The sequence below is a fragment of the Macrotis lagotis genome, chromosome X (genome assembly GCF_037893015.1).
Source record: "Macrotis lagotis isolate mMagLag1 chromosome X, bilby.v1.9.chrom.fasta, whole genome shotgun sequence".
Lineage (NCBI taxonomy): Eukaryota > Metazoa > Chordata > Mammalia > Peramelemorphia > Peramelidae > Macrotis > Macrotis lagotis.
In genome coordinates this window covers 132,963,633-132,988,592 of record NC_133666.1, presented here as the reverse complement: position 1 = coordinate 132,988,592, position 24,960 = coordinate 132,963,633, and the positions used below count along the sequence as shown (strand labels likewise).

The following is a 24,960-nucleotide window of genomic DNA, read 5'->3' as shown; positions in this document are numbered from 1 at the left end:
ACTTTTTTCACTGCACCACCTAACTGCCCTCCTCTTTGTTAGCCTATTGTAGTCTATTCCTTCACCAATCCATTCTTCTCACTGCTCCTTCAAAGTCTTCCTAATGTACTAATCTAATACCATTATTCCTACAATAATAGCACCCCAAAGGGTACACATAAAACCTATATAAAACATATAAAAACAAATTCCATCTATTTAAAAACCTTTAGGGAAAACCCATTCCCTGGTGAATAAAATAGACACTTCTTAGCCTGGAATTCAAGGCCCTCTATAATTTTATTCCAATTTATCTTTCTACACTAATCTCATGCTATAGCCCTTCATGTAGTCTAAAATCTATTGAACTTGGAGTTAGAAGAATTGGGTTCAACTCCCAGCTCTATTATCTGTATGATTAAATCATTTAACCTCCTTGCCTTGGTTTCCTCATCTACAAAATAAAGGGATTGAAGTAGATGAGGTCCTTCTGAGGTCTCATCTCATTTTTAATTTTATGGTACTAAAATTGTATGTATTCATTTATATATAATTTTGCATGTGCAGTCTTATGGAAGTGATTTATTTGGTATCTAAATACATATATTTTCTGTCTCTATCCATTTCCCAAAAAGTTCCCCAAACCATTAAGGCCAAATTTGACTAATCCAGTTTGGAAAAATTAATTGTGTTAAAACTATCCTAGCCCATCTCTTCTGCAGCACTAGTTAGACCTCTTTGACAATGAAATTGGATAGCCTTTGACATTTTCTTTTCTTTCTCTGTTCCCTGACTTTCGTATCTCAATATTAAGGTGACTGGAGTCCAGCATAAGATGAGGATCTATATTTTTTTGCCTCCCTAACTCTTTCATAACCTGTCACTCATAACTTGTAATTTTAAAAGCAAAATAAGTCTCTTTAAAGAAGTGTCTCTTTAAAGATTTGTTTTTTGCTCTTAAGAAGTAAAAATCAAAGGAATAAATCTTGCATTTTATAATCCTAGCCTGACACCACAGTAACAGGCATCTGCAATCTTGGTTCTACCTGATGGTGCATGGATATGATTGTAAGAAAAACAAATGGGATAGGAAAAATAGCCATTTATCATAACCTCCTGCCCTGGACGCTGCAGTGTGATCATTATGGGCCTGATGTAGCTGAAAATACCAAGAGCCTCCAGGGCCAGGCAGACTTTTGAAGCCCATAAATTCAGGACTTTGTAATAGACTGATCTATTTACCAGAAATGCCAGCTCTTCTAGAAGCCTGTGCTCCTCAGCTGAGTATCACCTGAGGCCATGAAAGGAGACATTAGGTTTTTGAGCTGTCCACTCAGTTTTGTGGTCTTCTGGGTGATTTTAGGCCACATCCCAAAGCATCACATTTCAAAAAAAACAAAACGAACTATGTGACTGAAAGTATTCTCATCCAGCTGCCACAATTCTGCTTGAAGAATCATGGGGCCAGAAGGGATTTTGGAGACCATTTATTTCAACCCTCTCATTTTCTAGAGGAAGATACAGAGACCAAAAGAGGGTAAAAAAAACTTTGCCAAAGATCGCACAATTAGTTTAGCTCGTCCTTGCTCTACCTCAGAACTCTTTCCCATAAGACATGAGGTCTCTATTTGGCCTCTATAAGAAAGAGGCTGAGACAAAAGAAGGATTCAAGAAACAGGTCTATAGACTGAAGGCTGTCTCCATCCATCAACTAAGTGACTCCATTCTCTTGGTCATTGTAAACTGACTTTTAATATTAACATCTAAAAGTTTTCAAAAACACTCACAATACTACTGACATGGCTTGATGGATATCAAGGACTGAGACATTATTTAATTGTCATTAGGAACTCTGTAATTCAAATCCTATTCAAATTGTAAAGGATCTAGTAAGTGGAAAGAAAGATAATACAAATTCTAATCCTTAGGCTAAACTGTCTAGTTACCCTACAAATAACAAGTCAGCTATGATAACCGGAATAGAATTTCAATGAAATTCTAGCTTCTTTATAGGATTTATTTGAACTAGTATCCCAAAAGAAAAAAAAGTGTACTAAAAAAAAATATCATCCACAAGCATTTATTAGGCACTTTCTATTATAGCCACTATGCTCAATACAGCAAATACAATGAAAAATAAGGAATGGCAGTCTTAACTAGGAGATCTTCCATCTATATAGCTAGACTTCCGCTTTGATAACAGAGCAACCATGGTCACTACTTGACCCCAGGCTACCCACTACTCCTATCCCCAACCTGTTTCCTCTCCTACACTGTCTCTTCCCAGCAGTCATGAAGTTGAGGCCTAGTGATCATAAATAGTGATGTAGAGATGAAATCCAGAATCTCTTTCCTACTGTCACTGTACATGACCATGGCATTGTTGGTCTTGGGGTCCCTTTCACAGGAGATGATGAGGCTCAGCACTGATGCAGGTATGCATTGGCCATGATGGGATAGTAAGACCTTTGCAAATTATTCATTCAATCTTTGTTTCCTTATTATGACAATTCTTGGAATGCATGTAGATTTGGGGACCTTTAGCAAAACCTCCTTGGGGTACTCAGTGAGAGGAGGGAAGGAAGGGAGGGAGGGAAGAATCAAGGGAGGAAAGAAGGAAAAGAGGAAGAAAAAAGGAAGGAGGGAGGGAGGGGTGAAAGAAAGAAAGAGAGGGAGCAAGAGACCGAGAAAAAAGAAAGGAGAGAGAGAGAGAGAGAGAGAGAGAGAGAGAGAGAGAGAGAGAGAGACTTACAGAAAACACAAGCATCCTCTACAGACTTTTGATTCCCTCATGCTATGACTGCTGAAAGCTCCATATTCAGAAGGTCTCAAATCAAGAACAGGACTGGATTTAGGATCAGAGAATCTGCATTCAAATCTAGCTCTACAACATCTTTGTTGTGTTTCTTTAAGGGAAAAAAGCCACCTTACCTTTTTGAGCCTCTATTTCTTCTTGGACTAGATACCTCTTTCTTTTTTCAGCAGGAAGCAGCTGCTCCTTTTCCTCTAGGAAGGAACAGGACAGTTAGAACTTAGAGCCCTGCTGGTTTTATCTGAAGTATGCTATCTGGATACCACAAGATGTGTCTATGTGATGCATAACACTGGTGCCAAACCGATTAGAAGCTGGATGCCACTAAACTCTTAGTATAGAAGTCAAAAGCTTCATAGTGACTTAGAAAACCACAAACACTGTTTTATTGTTTTTTATTTTGTTAAATATTCCCTAATTACATTGTAATGTAGTTTGACCACCTCAGAAAATATTGCTAGAAGCAATGCCTTTCCCCATTCTCAACAATATTCCCCCCTACCCGGGGCCCACATTTGACATCTGAGATATAGAAGACCTTCAGGAAGTCGGCAGTGCAGTGAGAGTGAGGTTGTGGCAGGCAGGGAACCTGGCATTGTTTTTGTTTTAAATATTCTTTTTGAAAATGCTTTTTTCACAAAGTGGAGAATTAAGAATACTGAATATACTGAATAGGGAATCACAAAACTTGGATTCTAGTCCCAGCTCAGCTACTGAATCATAAAGGAACCCTTTATCTGTAGGCACTTCAGGTTTATAATGTATAAAATGGAGTCGGACTAGCTGATCTCCAGGGTCCTTCTCAGCTCTTAACAGTCTATGACGCAATGAAAAAGCATAAGACCACTTCTCTTCCAGTTTTGGTTTTGAGAAATCAGTAGAACAAAAACAAACAAATCCTTTTACTAAAGAAAGCAACCTTTGTCATAGAAGTTTAAGTAGTAATTTTTTTCCACTTCAGGCATAAACAGTCTAGGAGAAGGAAGGGGTTAGGAGAAGAGAGAGACCCAGAGGTAGAAATAGAAAAACAGAAATAGAGATGTCAAGGCACAGAGCAATAGAGAGGGACAGATGGAGACAGTAAATAGAAAAAGATGGGGACAGATAGACAGATGAGAAAGAGACAGAGGCAAATACAGAGAGGCAGAAAAGCAGGAAGACAGACAGAGAAAGACAGAAATGGACACTAGAAAATATTAAACAACAAAGAAAGAACAGAGGCAGAGAATGGAGTCAGATTCTGCCTCTAATGGTTATTACCTCTGACTAAAAGAAAATCCCTTTAATTTCTTGGGTCTCAATTTCCTCAACTAAAATTTCCTTATTTTTCTCAGTCCTTAATTTCCTCATATTTCCTATACCTCATTATCATCACTTATCTCCCCCCCCCCCCCCCCCCCCCCCATCCCATGCTTCCCTGTTTGGAAGGTAACTTGAAAACTCCTTTTAAGAAGAGAGCTCAGCTTCTCAACTGGCTTCTATACTTGGGGATTTCTTCTCTGTCTGACTTTCCACCATCTCCCTCCCAAGTTGGTTACTTTTTCCTCCCCCCCCACCCTTTTTATGTTCCTTTTGTGTTTTATTTTCCACCATTAGATTATAAGATTCTTGAGGGCAAGAATGGTCTTTCTCTTTTCATATTCTAGCCTTTAGTATATATTAGGAGTTAAATGTTTATTGAGTTACTGTCTAAAATGAGCTCCTTTCCAACTCTATAAGGTTGGACCATTCCCCTGACTTCATTCCTTTTATGGAAGAAGGCCCCTAGTTTTGTGATTCCCTGGTTTAGTACCCTCTAAAGAGTCTGGAGATCTGGCGACGTCTTTGGCTTCTATAGGCAGGGGAAACCACTTCTCTTCACCGGGAGTGTTGCCTCAAGAGAGAGTACTCTGGACTTTTGAGCAAATTCCAGAGATGAGGCAGTGGCTGGTCAGGAGGAGGAAGAAGAGGGGTGGCTAGGTGGCATGGTGGATAGAGCAACGGCCCTGGAGTCAGGAGTACCTGAGTGCAAATCCAGCCTCAGACACTTAATAATTACCTAGTTGTATGGCCTTGGGCAAGCCACTTAACCCCATTTGCCTTGCAAAAATCGAAAAAAAAAAAAGGAGAAGAAGAAGAGTGTGTGTGTGAGTGTGTGTGCGTGCACCTGGGTGTTTTTGTGTGTTAAGAAACATCCAATTCACCAAGTACTGGACTCTGTATACCCAAAGTAAAAAAAAAAAAAAAAAAAGGACAGATCTCATGTTTTCACCTGGGACAAAGACCAGCTGCCCTTGTTTCCTCTCCTCCCTAATTCTTTAATCTAATGTGAAATAGGAAACCAAATAAACACTTTCTTCTCTTCCAGTGATATAACCAGAATTATTAAAATGGTGTCCAAGGTGAAAAAGAAAAAAAATTCCATAGAGAATAAGGTTAGCTTGCTACCACACAGGTCTGGTTCTAGGTAGTAATGCAAAAAGGGCACTGGGCCTGGAGTCAGGAAGACTCATCTTCCTGAATTCAAATTGGGCTCAGACACTTAGTAACTTTGTGACCCAGGGCAAGCTACCTAACCTTGTGTGCCTCAGTTTCCTCATCTGAAAATGAGCTGGAAAAGGAAAAGGTAAACCACTTCAGTATCTTTATCAAGAAAACCCAGATGGAGTCACAAAGAGTTGGACTCAACAACTGAACAAGAAAAGGGATACTTAATCCTTTTAATTACTTCCCCAACACTGTAGCCTATGTGAAAAATTATTTATTGAATACTTCGCCAAAGATAGGGAATTCTCAGAGCTGGGAGTAATAATAGTAATAATATCTAGCCTGTATATAATGCATTTAGATTTGCAAATTGTTTTGCAAACATTATCTCATTTGATCCTCACAACCACTCTAGAAGGTTTGTGTTATTTTTGTCCCCATTTTACAGAATGAGGAAATTATTGTACACGGAAATTTTGGGACTTGCTCATCAGAATAGATCTATGAAGTTTTTTAGGCTGGATTTGAACTCAGATCTTCCTGACCAAATTCACATCACCACCCAAACTACTCACATATATATTATTCACATAGCTTAGGTAAATAGAAAAAAGTCTAATGATATCAATAACATTACCTTGAGAAGTTATAATAGCCAATGTTGACACTGAGAAGAGACGAGAAATTGTATTATCCAGCTTTGGTAGAGAGGTAGGCGATGATGAATATGGAATGTTGGATATACAGTCCAATATGGCTAATGGGATGGAGGGCTGTATCTATGTGGGTCTCTGTGTTGTGGGTATGTAATATAAAAATAAAAGGCAATTTCTTTTTTTAACATGAACTGAAATATGGTGAAAACTATAGAGTTCTGGGAAACAAATTGTTTTTACTTCCAGATCCATAGCTGTTTATATGCATTTGGCCTTATCCCTTTAGCCACCCTCAGTCTAGGTTTCTCCATCTGTGAAATGCAAATTAAAATTCAATCCAAGGCACCAAATAAACTGAAGTTTATTTCCATCAAAACAATTTGGAAAAGGCAGCACCATTGCACTGATTGATCTTGAATTCATCATTCAACAATCTAAAGGTGAGGAGGAAGAGGAGAAGGAGATAGGTGTGGTATTTAGACCCTCTTGAAGAGAGGGCTATGATTTTTATTACTAAGTGTATAATGAAGTCAAGTGGAAAAATGATATTTGCTATATAATAAAACATCTATTGTTCATAGTCCTGAAAACAAATTAATGAATAAAACAGAGGATGCTCACATTTTTATTTCAAGCTGTGTAAAACAGTTTGTATAATAAGGACAAGGTGTCATTTTCCATTTGTGGTTTTTTAAATGGGTTCAGCAAATTTGTTCTCCAAACAAAGACCTTCTCTTTCCAGCCCCACTCCAGTGAGGCCTTAGTAGTTTCCTCTACAAAGTACTGATCTCAGGCTCTTTTCCTGAAGATGTGTGCGACAATGGCTCTGAACAATTGTATTTACTCAGCCTGGGTTAATCTATTGATTATTTTGTTGGACTGATGGTTTTCTCTTTTTTTATTTTTATTTATTTTTGAAGGGATGGACTACTTGGTAGGGGATGAGAATAGGAAATGAAGGTGACATGAATCTCCCCAGAATCAACAAGCATTTATTAAGTATCTACTTTGTGTTTAACACAGTGCTAGGCACTGAAGTTTTAAAGGCAAAAATCATATTGTCCCTAACCCCAAAGAGACTTGCACATATTTCTAATGGTTGTACCTTACTTGCTCTCTCTTCCTTTATTTCCCTTGCCCTGGATCTCTACTGTTCCTTTCCTTTTTAGACTAGAGTTACAGCACATTGACTGGTTGGTTATCAGCAAAAAGTGAGTTGTTCCACATAAGTTAATTTTTCCAGACTACTCGGTTCATAAATTACCCAAGGCTAGAGTTCTTTTATTTTTATAAACTAAGATCTTCTATAGCCTTAGAGATCATTTATTCTAATCTAACCTTTCCAGAAAAGGGAATAGAGACCCTAAGAAAACAAATGATTTGTCCAAAATTACAACTAATCAGGATCATAGGATCATGGATTAAAATAGGAGAATCTTGGAGTTCCTTAAATCCAAACCCCTCATCTTAGAGAGGAAGAAACTGAGGTCTCAGAAAATTAAAGTGATCCAAAGTCACAGGTTAAACAGATTACACAACCAATTAGGATCACATCACATTTCTTAGCTTACCAAGGGCTCTGGCCAATCTTAAAGCTTTACAAATACTAGCTATTAGGTTCTTTGGTACCTCTCAGAGAGATTCTTTAAGAATATAATGAGGTTACATAGGGGATAGAGCAGAGAGAACTTAATTCAAATTTGAACTAAGACAGGGGTGTGTTTGAGAGAGACAGAGAGAGACAGAGAGAGAGAGCGAGAGGGAAATCCAGGGCAAGTCACTTTACCTCTATTTTCCTTAGTTCCTCATCTGTAAAATAGAAGAAATGATAGCATTCGCCTCCCAAGGTTGTTTTGAACATCATGTAAGATAATATTTTTAAAATGTTTTTTTAAATTTTAAAAATGTTAAAGGACTATAGCAATGCTAGTTATTGTTATTATATATTATAATTGCTGATCTGCATCATTGGAGTTTCTATGCTGAGATTTCCCTATATTGATGAACTTGCCATATAGCAAAATATGTTTATATAAAAATTATATTTATTATATAGTTAGTTACTATAGCACAATACCATATTAATATTATAAATATATCATAGTATGTACATTATTAACATTGTTTTACTTTATGATATATTGTTTATATGCACAAATGTTTATGTGTGTGATTTATAGAATTCAGGTGAACTAGAAGGAAGAATTTTCTGTCAGTTTCAATAGAAAAGTGTCCAGAGAAGGTTTCTAATCACTTTTAGTGAATATTCTTAAAATAAGTCTTTAGTTGCTTGGGATGTTTTCAATGGGATGTTACCTAGAGTTAGGTGGAAAAATTTCACAAGGTTCTGTTTATCTCCAACCTACAAAATGGTTCTAGGGGGACATCTTCAAGAACTTGGTCAACAACACATTGACAAGGAAGTAACAAGAGGCAGAGTCATAACAACATGGGAGGGGTCTATGTGGATAATTTAGAATCCGGTCATTGCATGAAATTACAGGAGGATTAATCTTAAGGAACCCAGGCTAGGCCACCCAGGAAGATGATGCAAGGAAATAGTAAAAATTGTGCAATGGGTCACCACATGATGTAAAAATGCAGCACCTAGCAATATATGACTTGGTGGTCAAAAAAAAAGCCCTTATCCCCTTGTCCCCTCCCCACAAATAACATAGTCCTCTTCCCAATTTCCCTACTTTTGCTGAAGCCACCACTCATTCTCCTTTTGAGACTTTGGGGTTATCCTCATTCTCACTCACCCCACATATCCAATCAGTATTTTAACATTTCTACCATCATCTACCTCTTTCATCTGATCTCTTCTCTATTTCATGCAATTACCTTAGTTCAGACCTCTTCTCTAGATAATTGTAGTAGCCTTCTAACTAGTCTCCATGCAATGAGCCTCTCCCTACTTCAACATATTTTATATATAATGTATGCTGAATATACAATGTTATATATCCTATATGTTGGTTTTGTTGTTCAGTCATTTCAGACTTTTCATGAACACATTAAGTGTTTTCTTGGCAAAGATACTGGAGTGGCTTGCCTTTTCCTTTTTTAGCTCATTTTACAGGAAATTGAAGCAAACAGGATTAAGTGATTTACCCAGCTAGTATATGAGATCAAATTTGAATTTAGGAAAATGACTTCCGGACTTCAGACCCAGCAGTCTATCCACTGCACCACCTAGCAGCTATAAATATCATATATACTGAATAAAATAGTCAACAATGAATTTTGCTCTTTTAATAATTATTTGTTCTGAGTCTTTAAGAATATAGTTTGGTGGATGATGGCAAACTTTCACTTAGATACTAGAGAAAAGCCTCCTTCAATCGTCAGTTTAGCAACTGAATGGTGCTACAGATAAAACTGAGAAAGTGTTGCCCTCGGGGAAAGAGGGCTTAAAGATAGATTTATGGGGTTCTTAAATGAAACACTTAAATGAAAACCATCTGACCCCCGAGTTAAGACAAGCTTAGATTTTAATTCATGAGTTACTGCAAAGTTCACATGTTACTACATAAAGTTCTCTGGTAATCATAAACAGTCCACAGGGAGAGACAGAAAGATAGTGAGCAATTTAAAGAAGAGGTTGATTAACAAGAATTGAAGGTAAAGGATTAAAGAGAATGAGGAGGGCAGCTACCTGTCGAAGTGGATAGGGCACCAGCTCTGGAGTCAGGAATACCTGAGTTCAAATGTGACCTCAGACACTTAATAATTGCCTAGTTGCCTGACCTTGGGCAAGTCATTTAACACATTGCCCTGCAGAAGAAGAAGAAGAAGAAGAAGAAGAAGAAGAAGAAGAAGAAGAAGAAGAAGAAAGAAGAAAGAAGAAGAAGGAAGAAGAAAGAAGAAAGAAGAAAGAAGAAAGAAGAAGAAGAAGGAAGAAGGAAGAAGAAAGAAGAAGAAGAAGGAAGAAGAAAGAAGAAGAAGGAAGAAGAAAGAAGAAAGAAGAAGAAGAAGAAGAAGAAGGAAGAAGAAAGAAGAAGGAAGAAAGAAGAAGGAAGAAGAAAGAAGAAGAAGAAGGAAGAAGAAAGAAGAAAGAAGAAGAAGAAGAAGAAGGAAGAAGAAAGAAGAAGAAGAAAGAGGAAATGGAAAAAGCCACAGATGTGACTGAGCTTAGATACACTATGCATCTAGCTTGGAACTTGGGCCATATTGGTAGTTACAAGATAGGAAAGCAATACTTAAGTTAAAAGGAAAAAAGAAGAAAAGCTTAGGAGAGAGGAGAGAGAAAAGATAAAGAGAGGAATTGCATCTAGCAGAGTGAACAGTGAGCATGACAAGTTGGGAAAAAAATAATCAAGTTAAATGGGAAAAGGGAAAAGAGAAGAAACTTAAAGGAAAGAAGGGAGAAGGAAATGGCAGGGAGCCCAGGACAGGAAAAGAGAAGAAAAGCTTAGATCAACAGAGATCTAACCTCTTGGAGCTGGGGCCATATTGTTCCCATCACATGAGCAAATCATGGGGACCTTGGAGAACCTGGAGGACAGACAATTTATGTACAATAGGGGGGAAAGTTAAAAAAAAAAGAAAAAGATCAGTAGAAATCCACTCTCTTTCTGGTGGGCAGGACAAAGGTGGTGTTGGGGAGTAATTTAGCACTTGGCTCCAGGTAATCTTCCGTGTGTATGCCACAGGGACTACCTCCAAAGAATAGCTAGACAGTATTCATTGTGCATGGGTAGCATATTTGCTAAGCCTTTCCTATCCCAAAGGTGTGATCTTTGAGTTCAAGGTGGCATAGGTTTCCCTGTGCCCTGCTTCACTATTTCCTTAAAGGTTAAACACAACAAAGACTTGCTTTCTTAATCCCATCAAGAGATCCTCCAACTACAACCATTGCTTTGAAGGTCTTTTAAAGATAAGGTACTTCTTTTACTGCAATGTCTGATGTTAGTTCCCTCACCTCATCCAGAGTCCCCTCCCCATTCCTTGGATTTCCCCTATCTTATGTTGCCCTCCCTTTCTTTGATAGGACAAATTGGGGTGACAGTTCAGACTTTCTGATGGTCAAAGTTATAAAAAGCCAACAGTATCCCTCCATCTTAGAATCTGGTTTCTCAGTTAGGACTTCCCTCCCCGCCACAACACAAACACACACACACACACACACACACACACACACACACACACACACACACGTAAGTCTGCATAATTATAGACTTAGAGAAATATTAAGAAATGTGCTAGTTAACCTAGTTTAACTCTTAAGACCAAAAGCTCTGGTACTTTTGTCCCTGATTAGGACAAATTCTACAAAAGTTAACACATATTTATTCTCACAAGCCAAAACTCAGTAAAGGCCTTCCTTATTTGGGGGGGGGGGTGACTGTTAAATAATACATTATAAATGTTATATATGACATATTGAATATGTGTTACATATATACTATTTAATATGCCATTATTATATATACAACCATAGATATGAAAGGATATTCAATCACCTCATATTTTAGATGAGAAAATAAAGAACCAAAGTGCAATAATTTGTTTCACTTAGGAGAATAAGGATTTAAAGGCTGGTCCTCTAACTCTGAATTCATTCATCTTTCCATTATATATTACACTGCCTCAGAACTAATTTATTCAGACAAATCTCTTTAGGATTTGTTTATTGGAGTCACTCCTGAGCTTCTAGTATCAAAAGGTCACTTTCCTCTCTTCCCTTGTAACAATTGAAAGGAAACAGATTAGGCTGGAATTAGCAAGCAATGTTTCAGCATTATTATTTGAAATGCAAATTTGATTAATTTTGTGCCTTTTCATCTGCCTGTCCATCATGGCTTTCCCTCCTCATTTAAGCCCCTTAGAATCTCCTAGTTCTCCTCAGGACTCAGTTCAAATGCCACTTCTTTTAAGAAACTTTTCTTTTCTTTGCTTTTTAGTAGTATTTTTTCCAATTATATATAAAGACTATTTTAGCATAATTTTTACACGATTTAAGTTACAACTTTTTCTCCCTCCCTCCCTGCCTCCCTTCCTCTCTTTCAAAAAAGATAAGTAATTATGTGCAATCATGTAAGACATATTTCCATAGCAGTCACATTGTGAAAAAAGAAACAAACCAACAGGAAAGTACCATGAAAAAATACAAGCAAGTGAAAATAGTATGCTTTGATCTGTATTCAGAATCCTAGTCAGCATTTTCCATTATGAGTCCTTTGTAATTGTCTTGGATCATTATATTCCCAAGAAAAGCTAAATTATTCACGCTGTTCATCTTACAATGTTGCTGTTACTTTATACAAAGTTTTTCTGGTTCATCTCATTTCACTTCGCCATCAGTTCACACAAGTCTTTTCAGATTTTTCTGAAATTTGTCTACTCATCATTTCTTTCTTTCTTCCCCCGTCAGATCTATGCAGCCTTTTGGTGTTTATTAGATGAAAGTCCCCTAAAACAGTTAGAAAGAATGAAAAACAATCAGAATTTGACTAGGGCCAAGATTTTCTGAATTAGTATGAAAATTCTTTTTTGTTCTGCAATGATAGTTTATGACATTTATCTTCTTGGTAGTTTTTGAGTTCCACATTTTTCTACCTCTCCTTTCCCTCCCCCTCCCATGACAGTAAGTAATCTGATACAGGTTGTTCATGTAAAATCATGTTTAACATATTTACATATTAATCATGTTGTGAAAGAAAAACCAGAACTAGAGGGGGGGAAAATGAAGAAAAATAAAAAAAACATAAAAGTTTTAAAAAGTAAACACGATGATGAAGAGGAACTATTAAGGGACATAGTATCTGTTCTCATCTGGCATAGCCTATAAGCCTTTTATTTCCTTTCCATTGTTATCTAGCATCAACCACTTCTGAGAAGTAAATTTACTGAGATAATGGGCTAATCTCAACCTCTTCCCCTCCTCAACTCCTCCCTTTACTTTCTTCCAGTTCATATATACCACATGCCCTGCTCCCCTCACCTAATTATACCTAAACCAGTCAAGTTCAAGTGTTAATCATTCCTTAACACCTTTCCCTACTTCTTCCACCACAAAGAATATGCTGGGTTCCCTTAAAATCTCTGCCCTTCCTCTATGCCAGGCTACTATTATCATCCCAGTTACATTTGCAAAATTCTCTCTCTCTTTATGCTATTCTTATCAGCCCAGGGTGCTAGTGTGGCCTTACAGCTATCTTTCTCTCTTTTCTTAATTTTACTGACTCACTTTCTTTACCTTGCTGCTTTATTAAGTAACTGTGAATTTACTTGTAACCCTTTGCATTAACCTGTATATTTAAAGATCATAGGTCAGAGAACTTTGGGGTCAGAGAACCATATGAATTCCTTCACTAATTGATGAACTCAGTCTTTCACAAGCCCCCAGCTGATCTTCCGCTTAACTTCAATAATATGCTTTGTTCTATATTTAGACTCCAAAGTTTTGTTTTGTTTTTTTCCTGGAGGTAGATAGAATTTTCCATCACAAGTTGTTTGGGATTGTCCTTGATCACTGAACTGCTGAGAGATGCTGTATCCATCATAGCTGATCATCTCACAATGTTGCTGTTAACATGTACAATGTTCTTCTGGTTCTGCTCACTTCACTCAGCATCAGTTCATGCAAGTCTTTCCAAACTTTTCTGACATCTGCCTGCACAATACATACTTGTTCAACAACTTCCCAATTGATGAGCACTCACTCAATTTCCAATTTTTTTTTTACCACAAAAAGAGCTGCTATTAAGATCTTTGCATAGGTAGATCCTTTTCCTTTTTTTTTACTTATCTATATCTTTGGGATACAGATACTAGTGGTATAGTTGGATCAAAGATATGCATAGTTTTATTGTCCTTTGGGCATAGTTTTACATTATTCTCCAGAATGGCTGAAACAGTTCACAACTCTACCAACAAGGCATTAATGTCCTAATTTTCCCACATCATCTCCAATATCTATCATTTCCTTTTTTGTCATTTTAGCTAATCTGATAGGTTCTAGGGCTCCCAGATTGCACTTAGAAAGCCTATGACCATCCTTTGTCTATTGTCTTGATCTAGAATATTCTTCATAGGGCTATATAGCTTTGATTTCTTTATTTGAAAACTGTTCATATCCTTTTACCATTTATCAAGTGGGAAAGGATCTATATTTCTTTTTTTTTATTTTTTTGAAAAGATCTATCTTTCAAGAGGATTTCTTCATTCTACCAGGATCATTTTGATGCTCTTCCCCTTTTCCCCCCTCCCCATTTCATATTTATTCTACATGTATCTTAGAGCATGTTGTGTCTTCCTACTTGAACAGAAATAAATTTCTAAAAGGGCAGAAATAAATAAAACAATTATTGCTGTTCCAAAGTGAAATTTGGAATCTAAAGCTTTTTCCCACCTTCTATAGAAACCTTTCCCAAGTCGTCTTAATTCTAGTTCTTTCCCTCTTATTTCCCATTTATCAGTATTAACTTGCTTTGTTTGCCTCTTGTCCTCCCCATTAGAGCATTAACTTTTTGAGGACAGAGACTATCTTTTGCCTCTTTTTGAAGTCTGGACAAATAGTAGGTGCTTAATGTAGGTACTCCGAAGAAAGGTAAAAACCTTGGGATCGAGGAGGAGGAGAGGAAAAGACTATTTGTAGGGCACAAATGCATCAGAAATTATTTTTGAGTTTGGATTGAACTATTTGACCAAGAGCTCCCTTTCAACTCTGAAATTCTGGGAAGGCTCTGTAACCCTTTTGTCTTTTATCCCAAATGCCCACCACAAGGTCTGACCCAAAGAAGCAAACCACTAGAAAAAGAAGGTGGGTTGACATGCTTCTATAGTCCAGGAAATGCATGTGGGCTAAACCCTGAGGAGTCAGTATCGCCAACAAGGTGCCTGTCCGCAGGAAGCTTACGTTCTAATTGGGGGGGGGGGGGGGTAGCGGCATGCAAAAAGTTGTCACCTACGAGATACATTCAAGTTTGGAAAGCAAGATAACTGTCCAAGAGAAGACCCTGGGGATGGGGGGTGGGTAGTGACCCCTTTGGAGAAATGAGATTATATCTTCAATTTGGAGTTAGGAATCAAGAAGAGCTGAGTTCAAATCTCACTTTAGATACTTGGCATTTGTGTGACCCACCCAGGGCGAGTCACAACATTTCTGAGCCTCAGTCTTGGCCCAATTCTGAGCCTCATGTGAGGATTGGCCTAGATGGCCTCCACAGCGGGGATTCTAGCCCCTTCCCTCAAAGCCCCGCCCCACCGCGCTCCAGAAGCGCAAGAATCATACTGCAGGGAGCTGTTGGGGGCGTGGCGGGGAGGAGGCGTGGCGGGGGGAGGTGTAGTGGGGGGCGTGGCGGGAGGGGGCGTGGCGGGGAGGAGGTGTAGTGGGGGCGTGGCGGGAGGAGGCGTGGCGGGGAGGAGGGCGTGGCGGGGAGGGGCGTAGTGGGGGCGTGGGCGGGGGCGGGGCAGGGCGGCGGGCCTTGATTGGCCGCGCTCGATCGTCTCCGCGCTCGGCCCAGGTCACCTGCTCGGCCGCCATCGATCGTGCGCTCCGCGGCTGGTGGCTCGGGCCCCGCGGCCTGAGCGTGGAGGCCCGCGCCGCCATGTCTACTGCCATGAACTTCGGGACCAAGAGTTTCCAGCCCCGGCCCCCGGACAAGGGCAGCTTCCCGCTGGACCATTTCGGTGAGCGGCGACCCCTGCGGCCGGCTCCGCCCGAGGGGACGCGGGGCGGAGGCATCTGCGGAGCGAGGAGGCGGCTCGGTGCCTGGGGGGGGTGCCGGTGCCTGGGCCCGGTGCCTGGGGGAGGGGCCCGGTGCCTGGGGGAGGGGCCCGGCTGGCTGGGGGGAGGGGCCCGGTGCCTGGGGGGAGGGGCCCGGCTGGCTGAGGGAGGGGCCCGGCTGGCTGAGGGAGGGGCCCGGCTGGCTGGGGGAGGGGCCCGGTGCCTGGGGGAGGGGCCCGGCTGGCTGGGGGGAGGGGCCCGGTGCCTGGGGGAGGGGCCCCGGTGCCTGGGGGAGGGGCCCGGTGCCTGGGGCCCGAACGCCCTCCCCTCCCCCTGCCCCCCTTCCTTTCGGGTTGGTCCCGGGCCCCCCCACTCTTGTTCCTTCCACCTCACTCCCTCTCGCCTCTCCTCTTCCTCCTTTCCTCCCTCCTCCCCACCCTTTCCCCGCCCCCACCCTCTCGGCCCCCCTCCTCTCCGCTCCCCCGCCCTCCCAGCTTCGCTCCTAACTTCCCCCCTCCCCCTCCCTTCTGCCCCTCCCCCGTGCCCTTTCCCGACCGCCCGCCCCCGCCCTGGGCACTCCCGGCGCGCCGCGCCCTGGCAGGAGCTGCCCCCGAGGGCCGCCCGGGTCTGCCCAGCCTGGCCGCCTCTGCGTGCCAACGCTTCTGTATGCTTCGGAGGAAGGAAAAGTGCCTGACACACTGGGGCTGTTCTGTTCCCTTTCCACGGACCCTCCAGTGCACTTCACCCCTGATGTGTAGGCCACAGGGTTGGATTGGAGGGTAGGGGCCCTGAAATCATATCCGAGCCTGGGGCGGCTAGGTGGCACAGTGGATGGAGCACCGGCCCTGGAGTCAGGAGGGCCAGGGTTCAAGTGCGGCCTCAGACACTTAATAATGACCGAGCTGTGTGGTCTTGGGCAAGCCGCTTCACCCCATTGCCTTGCAAAAACCTTAAAAAAAAGTTATAAAAAAGACCTCCTGAGCAGGTTGCTTAATCCTTTTAATGAAGAGATTCCCCTAGATGCCCTCTGCATCCCTCTCAAATCTGTGGCTCCCCTCATTCCACGAGGGAAGCAATGGGAAAAGGTCTTGAGGCCGACTGAAGGAATGACCACCTGGAGGATGCTCTTTTTTTTTAATCCCTATTCCAGTCTGGGAAACATAAAAATATCAACACCCCCTCCCCCACACAGCTGGTGCTGGAGCATGGTCCTGTTGAGAGGACAACCCTGTACCACCCAGTATCATTCTGCAGGGACTGAAATGATTAACATCCTGTCTTAATTTTCAACTAGGATTTCCGCCATTGTTATCTTAACACAATCTTGTCTCTTACCCATTCCCAAAGGTTGATTGGCTTAAAATGAACAGATGTAAAGGTAATTAGAAGAAAATCCACCCAAGACTAGTGGAATTTAGAGATTTAGACTTACAATTTAGACTTTTTATCCCTTAATCCATTGAGGAGTAGTTACAGTTTAATTGCCCAAATCTTTTTATATCCTTTCTCTACACACACATACATATTCAATTTTTCTTTTTTCTTTTTCTTTTTTTTAGGTTTTTTTTTTTGCAAGGCAAATGGGGTTAAGTGGCTTGCCCAAGGCCACACAGCTAGGTAATTATTAAGTGTCTGAGACCGGATTTGAACCCAGGTACTCCTGACTCCAGGGCCAGTACTTTATCCACTGGGCCACCTAGCTGCCCCACACATTCAGTTTTTAATATTAAGTGCATTGAGACAATATATTCCAAATTATTTTGCCCAAAGAACACTTTTGGACTTAAAATATGTTAACAAAATCCATAAATATCCTCAGGAATCTTTAGATTAGATAAGGGGGAGGGGCAGGGTTGGAAAAATCTTGTATTAAAATAAATTTAATTTCTTCTGTTTTAATGGAAAAAAATATTATAATGAGTACTTTTCCTACAAGCAAACAATTTTATCTTCCCACAAGAAAATTTATGTTTAATATTTTAGGTCAATATATGTTCAAAGAATATCTGTTCCCAATACTGTATAAACCAGTCCCTCTATTTACAAATGTTGCTTTGTAAGATCAGGGAGAAGATGCAGAGTGAATCTTTTCACAACACACTTTACAAATTCATGTACATATATAAGGAGAAAAATACAGCGTATTCAAAAGTCAGTACTTTATGATATGTTATTAATACTTTTAAGATGGACAGGGATTAACTTTCCAATTAAAGCCAACATTCTTTCCTTTTTTAATTTTTTTCCTCTTAAACAAAAAGGGGAAAGTACATATCATCAACAGTTCCTTTAAAATTAACTGGTTTATTCCCTCATAGACCAATAATGGGGGGGAAGGGGAAATTATTATTATTTTTTTTTGCAAGGCAATGGGGTTAAGTGGCTTGCCCAAGGCCACACAGCTAGGTTATTATTAAGTGTCTGAGACCGGATTTGAACCCAGGTACTCCTGACTCCAGGGCCAGTACTTTATCCTCTGTGCCACCTAGCTGCCCCATGGAAGGGGAAATTATTTTTAAAAACCAAAATCTTAGTGTTAAAAGTACTGTCCAGCTGGAAAGTGTTTCTTGAAAAAGTAAAATGAGCAGGAATTTGATTTAGACTACTGGAGTGAGTAATGCAGATTTACCGGAAAAAAAATCAGCTAAACTTCCCTTCAAGAAATACTTTGAGGGGCAGCTAGGTGGCCCAGTGGATAAAGTACTGGCCCTGGAGTCAGGAGTACCTGGGTTCAAATCCGGTCTCAGACACTTAATAATTACCTAGCTGTGTGGCCTTGGGCAAGCCACTTAACCCCATTTGCCTTGCAAAAACCTTTAAAAAAAAGGATAAATAGAAGTATGATCTGCTTGATTTGGGTCTTTCATTTGTACAGATAATAGCCATTTCTCCTAGCCCATCCATTATCCTTTGTCCTCCTATAAATACATACCCATGGGAAAGAGGATAAGTGGATTTTTAGCATCTTCATCAAGCATTTTGAGTTTACAGGTAGTAAAATAATTATTCACTATTTCATTGGCAGAAATGGATCTTTCTTTTTTTGTCAAGAAATTCCTTAGGTTGAATTAGGAATTTGCATAAACTTGTAGTAACTTTCAATACTCAGCAATTTTTTCAAGTTTTCTAAGATTAGATTTAATAAAACTAGGAATATCAAATTTATGAAATCCTTATACAGTTATTGGACAGTTATCAGAAACTTTTGTATGAGTGTCTTATTTTAAGACTGTAAGTATTTTGGGTGCAGCTAGGTGTCCCAGTGGATACAGCACTGACCCTGGAGTCAGGAGGACCTGAGTTCCAATTCAGTCCAAGATAATAATTGCCTAGCTATGGGACCTTGGGCACGTCACTTAATCCCATTGCTTTAAATAAATAAAAATTTTTTAAAAAACACAAATATTTGAATAAATGTTATAAATATATGCACAAATCAGATTAATTCAAATATATACTACGTCTTAGCATTTAAGGAAAATTGATGAGTCATTTTATAATGCAAGTAGCCTCTACTTTATCAGTTAGGAGTTTTTCCATCTTGGTTTCTTTAAAGTCAGGTTTTGTCTTTTCATTTTGACATTCTTTCATTCTGTAATATTTATTCCTTTTTTGTGAATAGTCTTTACAAATTACTATGTGTCATAATTGCGTAGCATATACAACATATCTTTGTAAAAATTTATAGTCATTTTATGTTGATTGAATTCTGGAATTTTTTTGCCCAGATTAGGAACTTGAGTTCTTTGGAGAAAAGACATACACATAATTATTTTTGCTAATTATTAAAAAATCATATTTCACAGGAGAATGACTTTGAATGAAAATTGAAGTCTTCTAATATCTAAGTAACTTTAAAAATACTCAAAATATACATGTTTGTAACTAGAGTTCTAATTTGAGCCTTCAATAATGACTTAGTGTGAATAAAATTTTAATCTTAGCAAATATGTCTTTAAGAAATTATTTCAGCATTGGGTGTGCTTATTCCTGGGGGAAACTTTTCACAAGGGATAATTTTTATAGTGACAAGTTTTCATTTTTTTTAAATAATTTTTTTTTATTCTAGGTGAATGTAAAGCTTTTAAAGAAAAATTCATGAAATGTCTTCGTGATAATAATTTTGAAAATACTTTGTGCAGAAATGAATCAAAAGAATATTTAGAATGCAGAATGGAGAGGCAAGTACATTTCAAATTTTAACATCTCCACACAGGGGTATTTTATTTCTGGTAGTTCATGGCAATGAGCCTAACCCAGGTCTTTGGCATAAAACCACAGTATTCCACAGCTATCAAACTGTTTGCCCATGAAACTGAGGATTATCATATTAAATTGTTCTAAAGGATGCTTAAAAATTCTGAGACCATTTTATTGAATGATAGAATTATGTGGGATTTGGGGTTGCATTCCTTTCCTGTGTTTACTTTCCAAACTCGTACAGTGTTATTAACTAGTTATTCAGGTTTTTAAATTGCACATTTAAAAAAATGCTGACTGCATAGAAAGATTTGAAAATTGTGGATACAGAGTTTCTGTCTTATTCCCAGACTGTAAAAATACACATTCCACTGTTTTGATCTAGTGAGAGTTAGAGCTATCTAGTATGTGAAGAAGACAATAGATTATTTTAAAAGAGTTGAAACTTTCTATCTTGACCAAAATACACTAAAACTTGCTTTTAAAATAAAGCTCCCATCCAAAGAATATCCTTAGAGATTTAACTTAAAATAAGACTACTTTTAGGCTTTCTAAAGTTAAAAAGAAAAGTATGTAGCTACTAGTTAAAATAACTAGTTAAAAAAAAGAAAAGCAATTCTGTTTTTTAACTGAATCTGAGCCCATCTTTAGTTCCTTCAGGAATTCAGCCTTCAGATTTGGTTGTCTCTGCCAGTGACAGCTTGATATAAGTCAATCCATTTTAAACCCTATTTTTCAGTTTCCCATAACAAACTCAGAAATTTCCTTTAGGGCTAAAATATATTACAGTTCTTTTCAGGGCCCACACAGAATTGTTTGAGAGAAATGTCAACAAAATAGTTTGAGACTTTTAGGTGTTGTTAGAAGTTGACAGACCTTTTAAAAAATTTTTTAATATTTTAAATTTTCTATAGATTTTAGTCCAAGATGAACTAAATTTGAATCTGAAAATTCTTGGCTTAATACTGCATTAATAAATAATTAAAATTATCGACTGTCATGTGAATGTCTTAAATTTTGTACCATTCTTAAAATTAGCATGTATTTTTAGTTGAACCTCCAATTTTTCTTTTTGCTATTTTTATATACATATACACATAGACATATTTCCAGGATAAGATTATTTCATTACTGCTTAGATTATACTGGATCTCACAGTCATTTGCTGCCTTTGGAAATAGTATAGAGGGGCCAACTTCTATTGATATGCTTCCTCCTCATTTCTTAAATAACCTAAAGTCCACAATGCAAATATCCATTCCCGAGCTGTAATGGTAGGTTTACTGCTGTGCTTTTCCATGTTTCTTAGACAGTGTGTTTTAATGGAAAGAGCATTGAATTTAGCATTGTAGACCAGGCTCTACCTACCCATTTATCACTGGTGAATTTTTACCAAGTCATTTAATCTCTTTCTCATCTGTAATATGGGGATAATAATATTTGTATCAACTATCTCCACAGAATTGTTATGAGGAAAAAGCTTTGCAAACTCTAAAGTTACTATATGTAAGCGAGCAAATAATAGATTGAGTTTTTTTTCCCCCTCAAGCCAGCCTATAGCTACTAATAGTTAAATAAAGGAAATCTGAATTGTGTGATTGGACTTGGCTTACTTGCCTGGACTTCATTCTTGTCTTTTTCAAATGGAAGTTTAAAAATTAGGTAGCTTCTAAGTCCTGGAACCACAGCAATCAGTTGAAAACTTTTAAAATGGTTATTTGTTTTTTTAGTTCACTTGACTAAGTTGTTTGATTTGTTATGTTATCATGATTTAATTCATTTTTTTTCCTGGATCACCTGAATTTTTAAAGTTGTTTCATTGAGAACTCATGTCATGTTACATTGGATACTCCCTAACTTTTTATCTTAATGCACATATAGAAATTGTATTGTAAGGGCGGCAGTTGTATTTTCTCTTTGGAGCAATGTTAAAATGGGGGGGGGGGGCAGCTAGGTGGCTCAGTGGATAGAGCACCAACCCTGGAGTCAGGAGTACTTGAGTTCAAATCTGGCCTCAGACACTTAATAATTACCTAGATGTGTGGCCTTGGGCAAGCCATTTAACCCCATTGCCTTGCAGAAAAAAAAATATATTAAAATGAGGGACTCCATTCCTAAACAAGAATAATGGCTTATATTTATAGCAACTCTGATTGATACTTTACTTCTATGGTTCTTCTTAGAAGCTAATACCAGCGTTCTAATCTCCATTTTTGTTCATGAGGTTGAGAGACATTATAGTAACTTATCTTGGGTCACAAAGCTAGGAAGTGGCAGAGATAGGGTTTAGACCCAGGGCTTCAGACTATGCTCCATATGTCCATGATTAAAAATCTCTAGGATCGCTTTAAAAAAAATTATGCCACAAATCCAGTGGAGAACCTAATTGAGAGACAGAAGAATCTGGGTATGAATCCTGAACTGAATGTGTATGAACTATATGATCCTGAGCAAGTCATTTCACTTCTGAGAACCTGTTTGCTCATCTGTTAAGTAGGCTTGATATACTTATACTGCCTTCCTCAAAGTTTTGTTAAAAGGATAGTGCTTTGTAAGCTATAAAACATTATATAAATGTGTATCATTACTATAAATATATTAAACACATTAAGTATAGAAATTCTGTCTCTAGGTATAGTTCTTCAAAACTTCTAGGATCCATGATTTCAGTGGTATGGGAGACTGTTACCCACAAATAAATCACAACCACTTTATGTAACTTGTAAAGTTGCTACAAACAAAATTAAGAAAATTATCCCATTAGTGAGGCCTTCTGATTGTAGCTAGGCTGTCGTTTTCCAAAAGACTGTTGTTGAGCCTGTACTTAAACATTAACACAGGGCCTGGAACATCATAGGCTATTAATGTTTATTGATTGATTGACTGGCTTCAGTAAACTTGGTAGGAATTTTAAATATGAACAGTTAGGTGGTGCAGTGGATGGAGCACCAGCCCTGGAGTCAGAAGTACCTGAGTTCAAATCCAGCCTCAGACACTTAATAATTACCTAGCTGTGTGGCCTTGGGTAAGCCACTTAACCCCATTTGCCTTGCAAAAATGAAACAAAACTTAAAAAAACTCCTTTTGATGATGGATAGAACTGTATGAGTGGTAAAGAATCATAAGATTTTGAGCTGGAAGGCCCATGGAGATCCTTCTCTGATTCTCCTTTTACAGATGAAGACATGGACCTGAGGAGGTAGTAAGGAGGGCAGGGTTTTCAGTGAAGGTTTTCTCCCTCCTGACCTAGAATTCCTTCCACTACACCATTCTGCATCCTCCAGATTTTGATTTAACATTGAATTTATTCATTGTATTAAGCAAGCATCTGGCACTGATATTTGAATTTCTGTGTTTGAGGAATTGAGCTACTATTTTTGCAGAATACATTCGAATTACAGAACAGATTCCCAAGGTCATAGAATCGGGAGTGGAAGGAAACTCAGGGGTCATTATATTCTGTCTGTACTTTTTCACAAATAAGAAAACAGAGTCACAGAGATAAAATTCTTTTCCCAGGTGCCATAGCCTCGGACTCTAAATCCACAACTCTGCACTGTACCAACCACCTGTCTCAGTTTTTATATTTCTCCTAAAGAATAACATTGAGACTAAGTGACAAAGTGGATAGAATGCTAACCCTGAAGTCAGGAAGACCTGAATTCAAATTAGACCTCAGACTCTTACTAGCTTTGTGAACTTGAGCAAGTCACTTTATCCGTTTGCTTCAATTTCCTTATTTGTAAAAAGAGCTAGAGAAGAAAATGACAAAGCATTCCAGTACCTTTGCCATGGAAACCTCAAATGGGATCATGAAGAGTCAGACATGACTGAAGCAACTGAACAATAGAAAACAATAACAAGCTAATACTTGAGACCCCAGAGACATTCAGAGATGTCTAGACAGCTAAACTAAAACTACTTGCAAAATCTCTTTAATTTGTATAGGTTGAATAATTTGAAAAGGGAGGAAACATGAGTTTCCTGGGGGTTGGCTACACCTAGTACTTATCATTTATGAGGCTTCATAAAATTATTTTGATCTACATCCAGCAAATACATCAGAAAAGTTTTCAAAATGCTTTTTTTAAAAAAAACTTTTTTTTTGTTTGTTTCTTAGGCAACTTATGGCACAAGAATCACTGGAAAAGCTGGGATTTAAGGATCTAATGGAGGAAAAATCAGAAACAAAAAAGAACTTATAATGGGAAGAAAATTAAATTGTTTCTTATAGGAATCCTCTGTAGTGGTACATATTGTACATTCTCCTTAATTGTTCCCACCATCTGTAAGAGACTAATATTTGATCCTGATTGATATTAAATCTTACTTAGGAAATGTGCTTTGTTTGAAGGATTCCTTTTTCCTTCATGCTTCACCTTTATTAAGTAAAGGACAAAAACAAAATGATGTTATCACATGGACATTGCTAATGTCAGTTCATGGGTAAGGAGTCTTAATACTGGCATGTACTAAAGTTAAGGAAAATAATTTTATAAAGTAAATTTAACCTTTCAGAGTTATCATTTTGTAAATTATCTCTTTTTAAAGACTTTCTTCAAAAGTACATGGGGTTCAGAGGCATTTTTTTTGCCAGTATATGAGCCTTTTCAATTTCATTTACAATGTGCAATAAAAATGTTATATGTGATTTAATAGAAATATTTGTAACTAGGTGGCTTTTATCTTCTCTATATAATTCTAAAATAGTATTATGAATATTTTTGAGTTAACTAAATACCTAAATTAAAAACTTGTCTAACTTATCAGAAAATAAAAGTGCTATTCAGCAGCAAAATATTTTCTTCACTATTCAGAAATATGTGTCTTAACAAATTTCCTCCTTTGATAAAATGAAAAAATACAAAAGGAGTGAGAAATATTTTGACTTCTGATATATTTGTGTGTCTACAGTTTTCAGATCAGGTATTTACAGATTCCAAGAACATTTCTAAGCAGTTCAGCTTATTGTTTGTCCTACCCTTTATAAAATTGGATAGATATTTTAAAATACTTGTCTGTTTTCACTTCTTGAAAAGCAGAACATCTGGGATTTTGTCAACATAAGCTATCCTTTTCATTATCCTTAAATCATATTGTTTTACTTTTTTATAGAAACTTTGGTATATTTTGATATTTCAGTATTGTTATATCCAAGATCTCTGTCATGAACA

The 24,960-nt window shown here is 38.3% G+C and overlaps 2 protein-coding genes across 2 annotated transcripts in view; one reads left to right on the top strand and one right to left on the bottom strand.

Annotated features, from left to right (window-relative positions):
- LOC141498839 (cytochrome P450 2K1-like) overlaps positions 1-15,469 on the bottom strand; it is a 66,140-nt gene extending 50,671 nt beyond the window's left edge. The window contains exon 1 of the mRNA XM_074201915.1: positions 15,152-15,469. Within this exon, the coding sequence (XP_074058016.1) occupies positions 15,152-15,469 (318 nt within the window). The remainder of the gene's footprint in view (positions 1-15,151) is intronic.
- Positions 15,371-24,036, top strand: COX19 (cytochrome c oxidase assembly factor COX19). The gene is made up of 3 exons (XM_074200526.1): positions 15,371-15,549; positions 19,656-19,767; positions 23,907-24,036. Exons 1-3 carry the CDS (start codon positions 15,468-15,470, stop codon positions 23,989-23,991), a joined length of 279 nt encoding a protein of 92 aa, XP_074056627.1. The 5' UTR covers positions 15,371-15,467; the 3' UTR covers positions 23,992-24,036.
- Positions 24,037-24,960: the final 924 nt, after the last annotated feature.

Bases quoted from the DNA above. Each gene is read 5' to 3' on its own strand.
- COX19 (XM_074200526.1), top strand. From the start codon at position 15,468: ATGTCTACTGCCATGAACTTCGGGACCAAGAGTTTCCAGCCCCGGCCC. The intron at 15,550-19,655 runs GTGAGCGGCGAC...TTTTTATTCTAG, and splicing joins CTTCCCGCTGGACCATTTCG to GTGAATGTAAAGCTTTTAAA. The intron at 19,768-23,906 runs GCAAGTACATTT...TTTGTTTCTTAG, and splicing joins TTAGAATGCAGAATGGAGAG to GCAACTTATGGCACAAGAAT.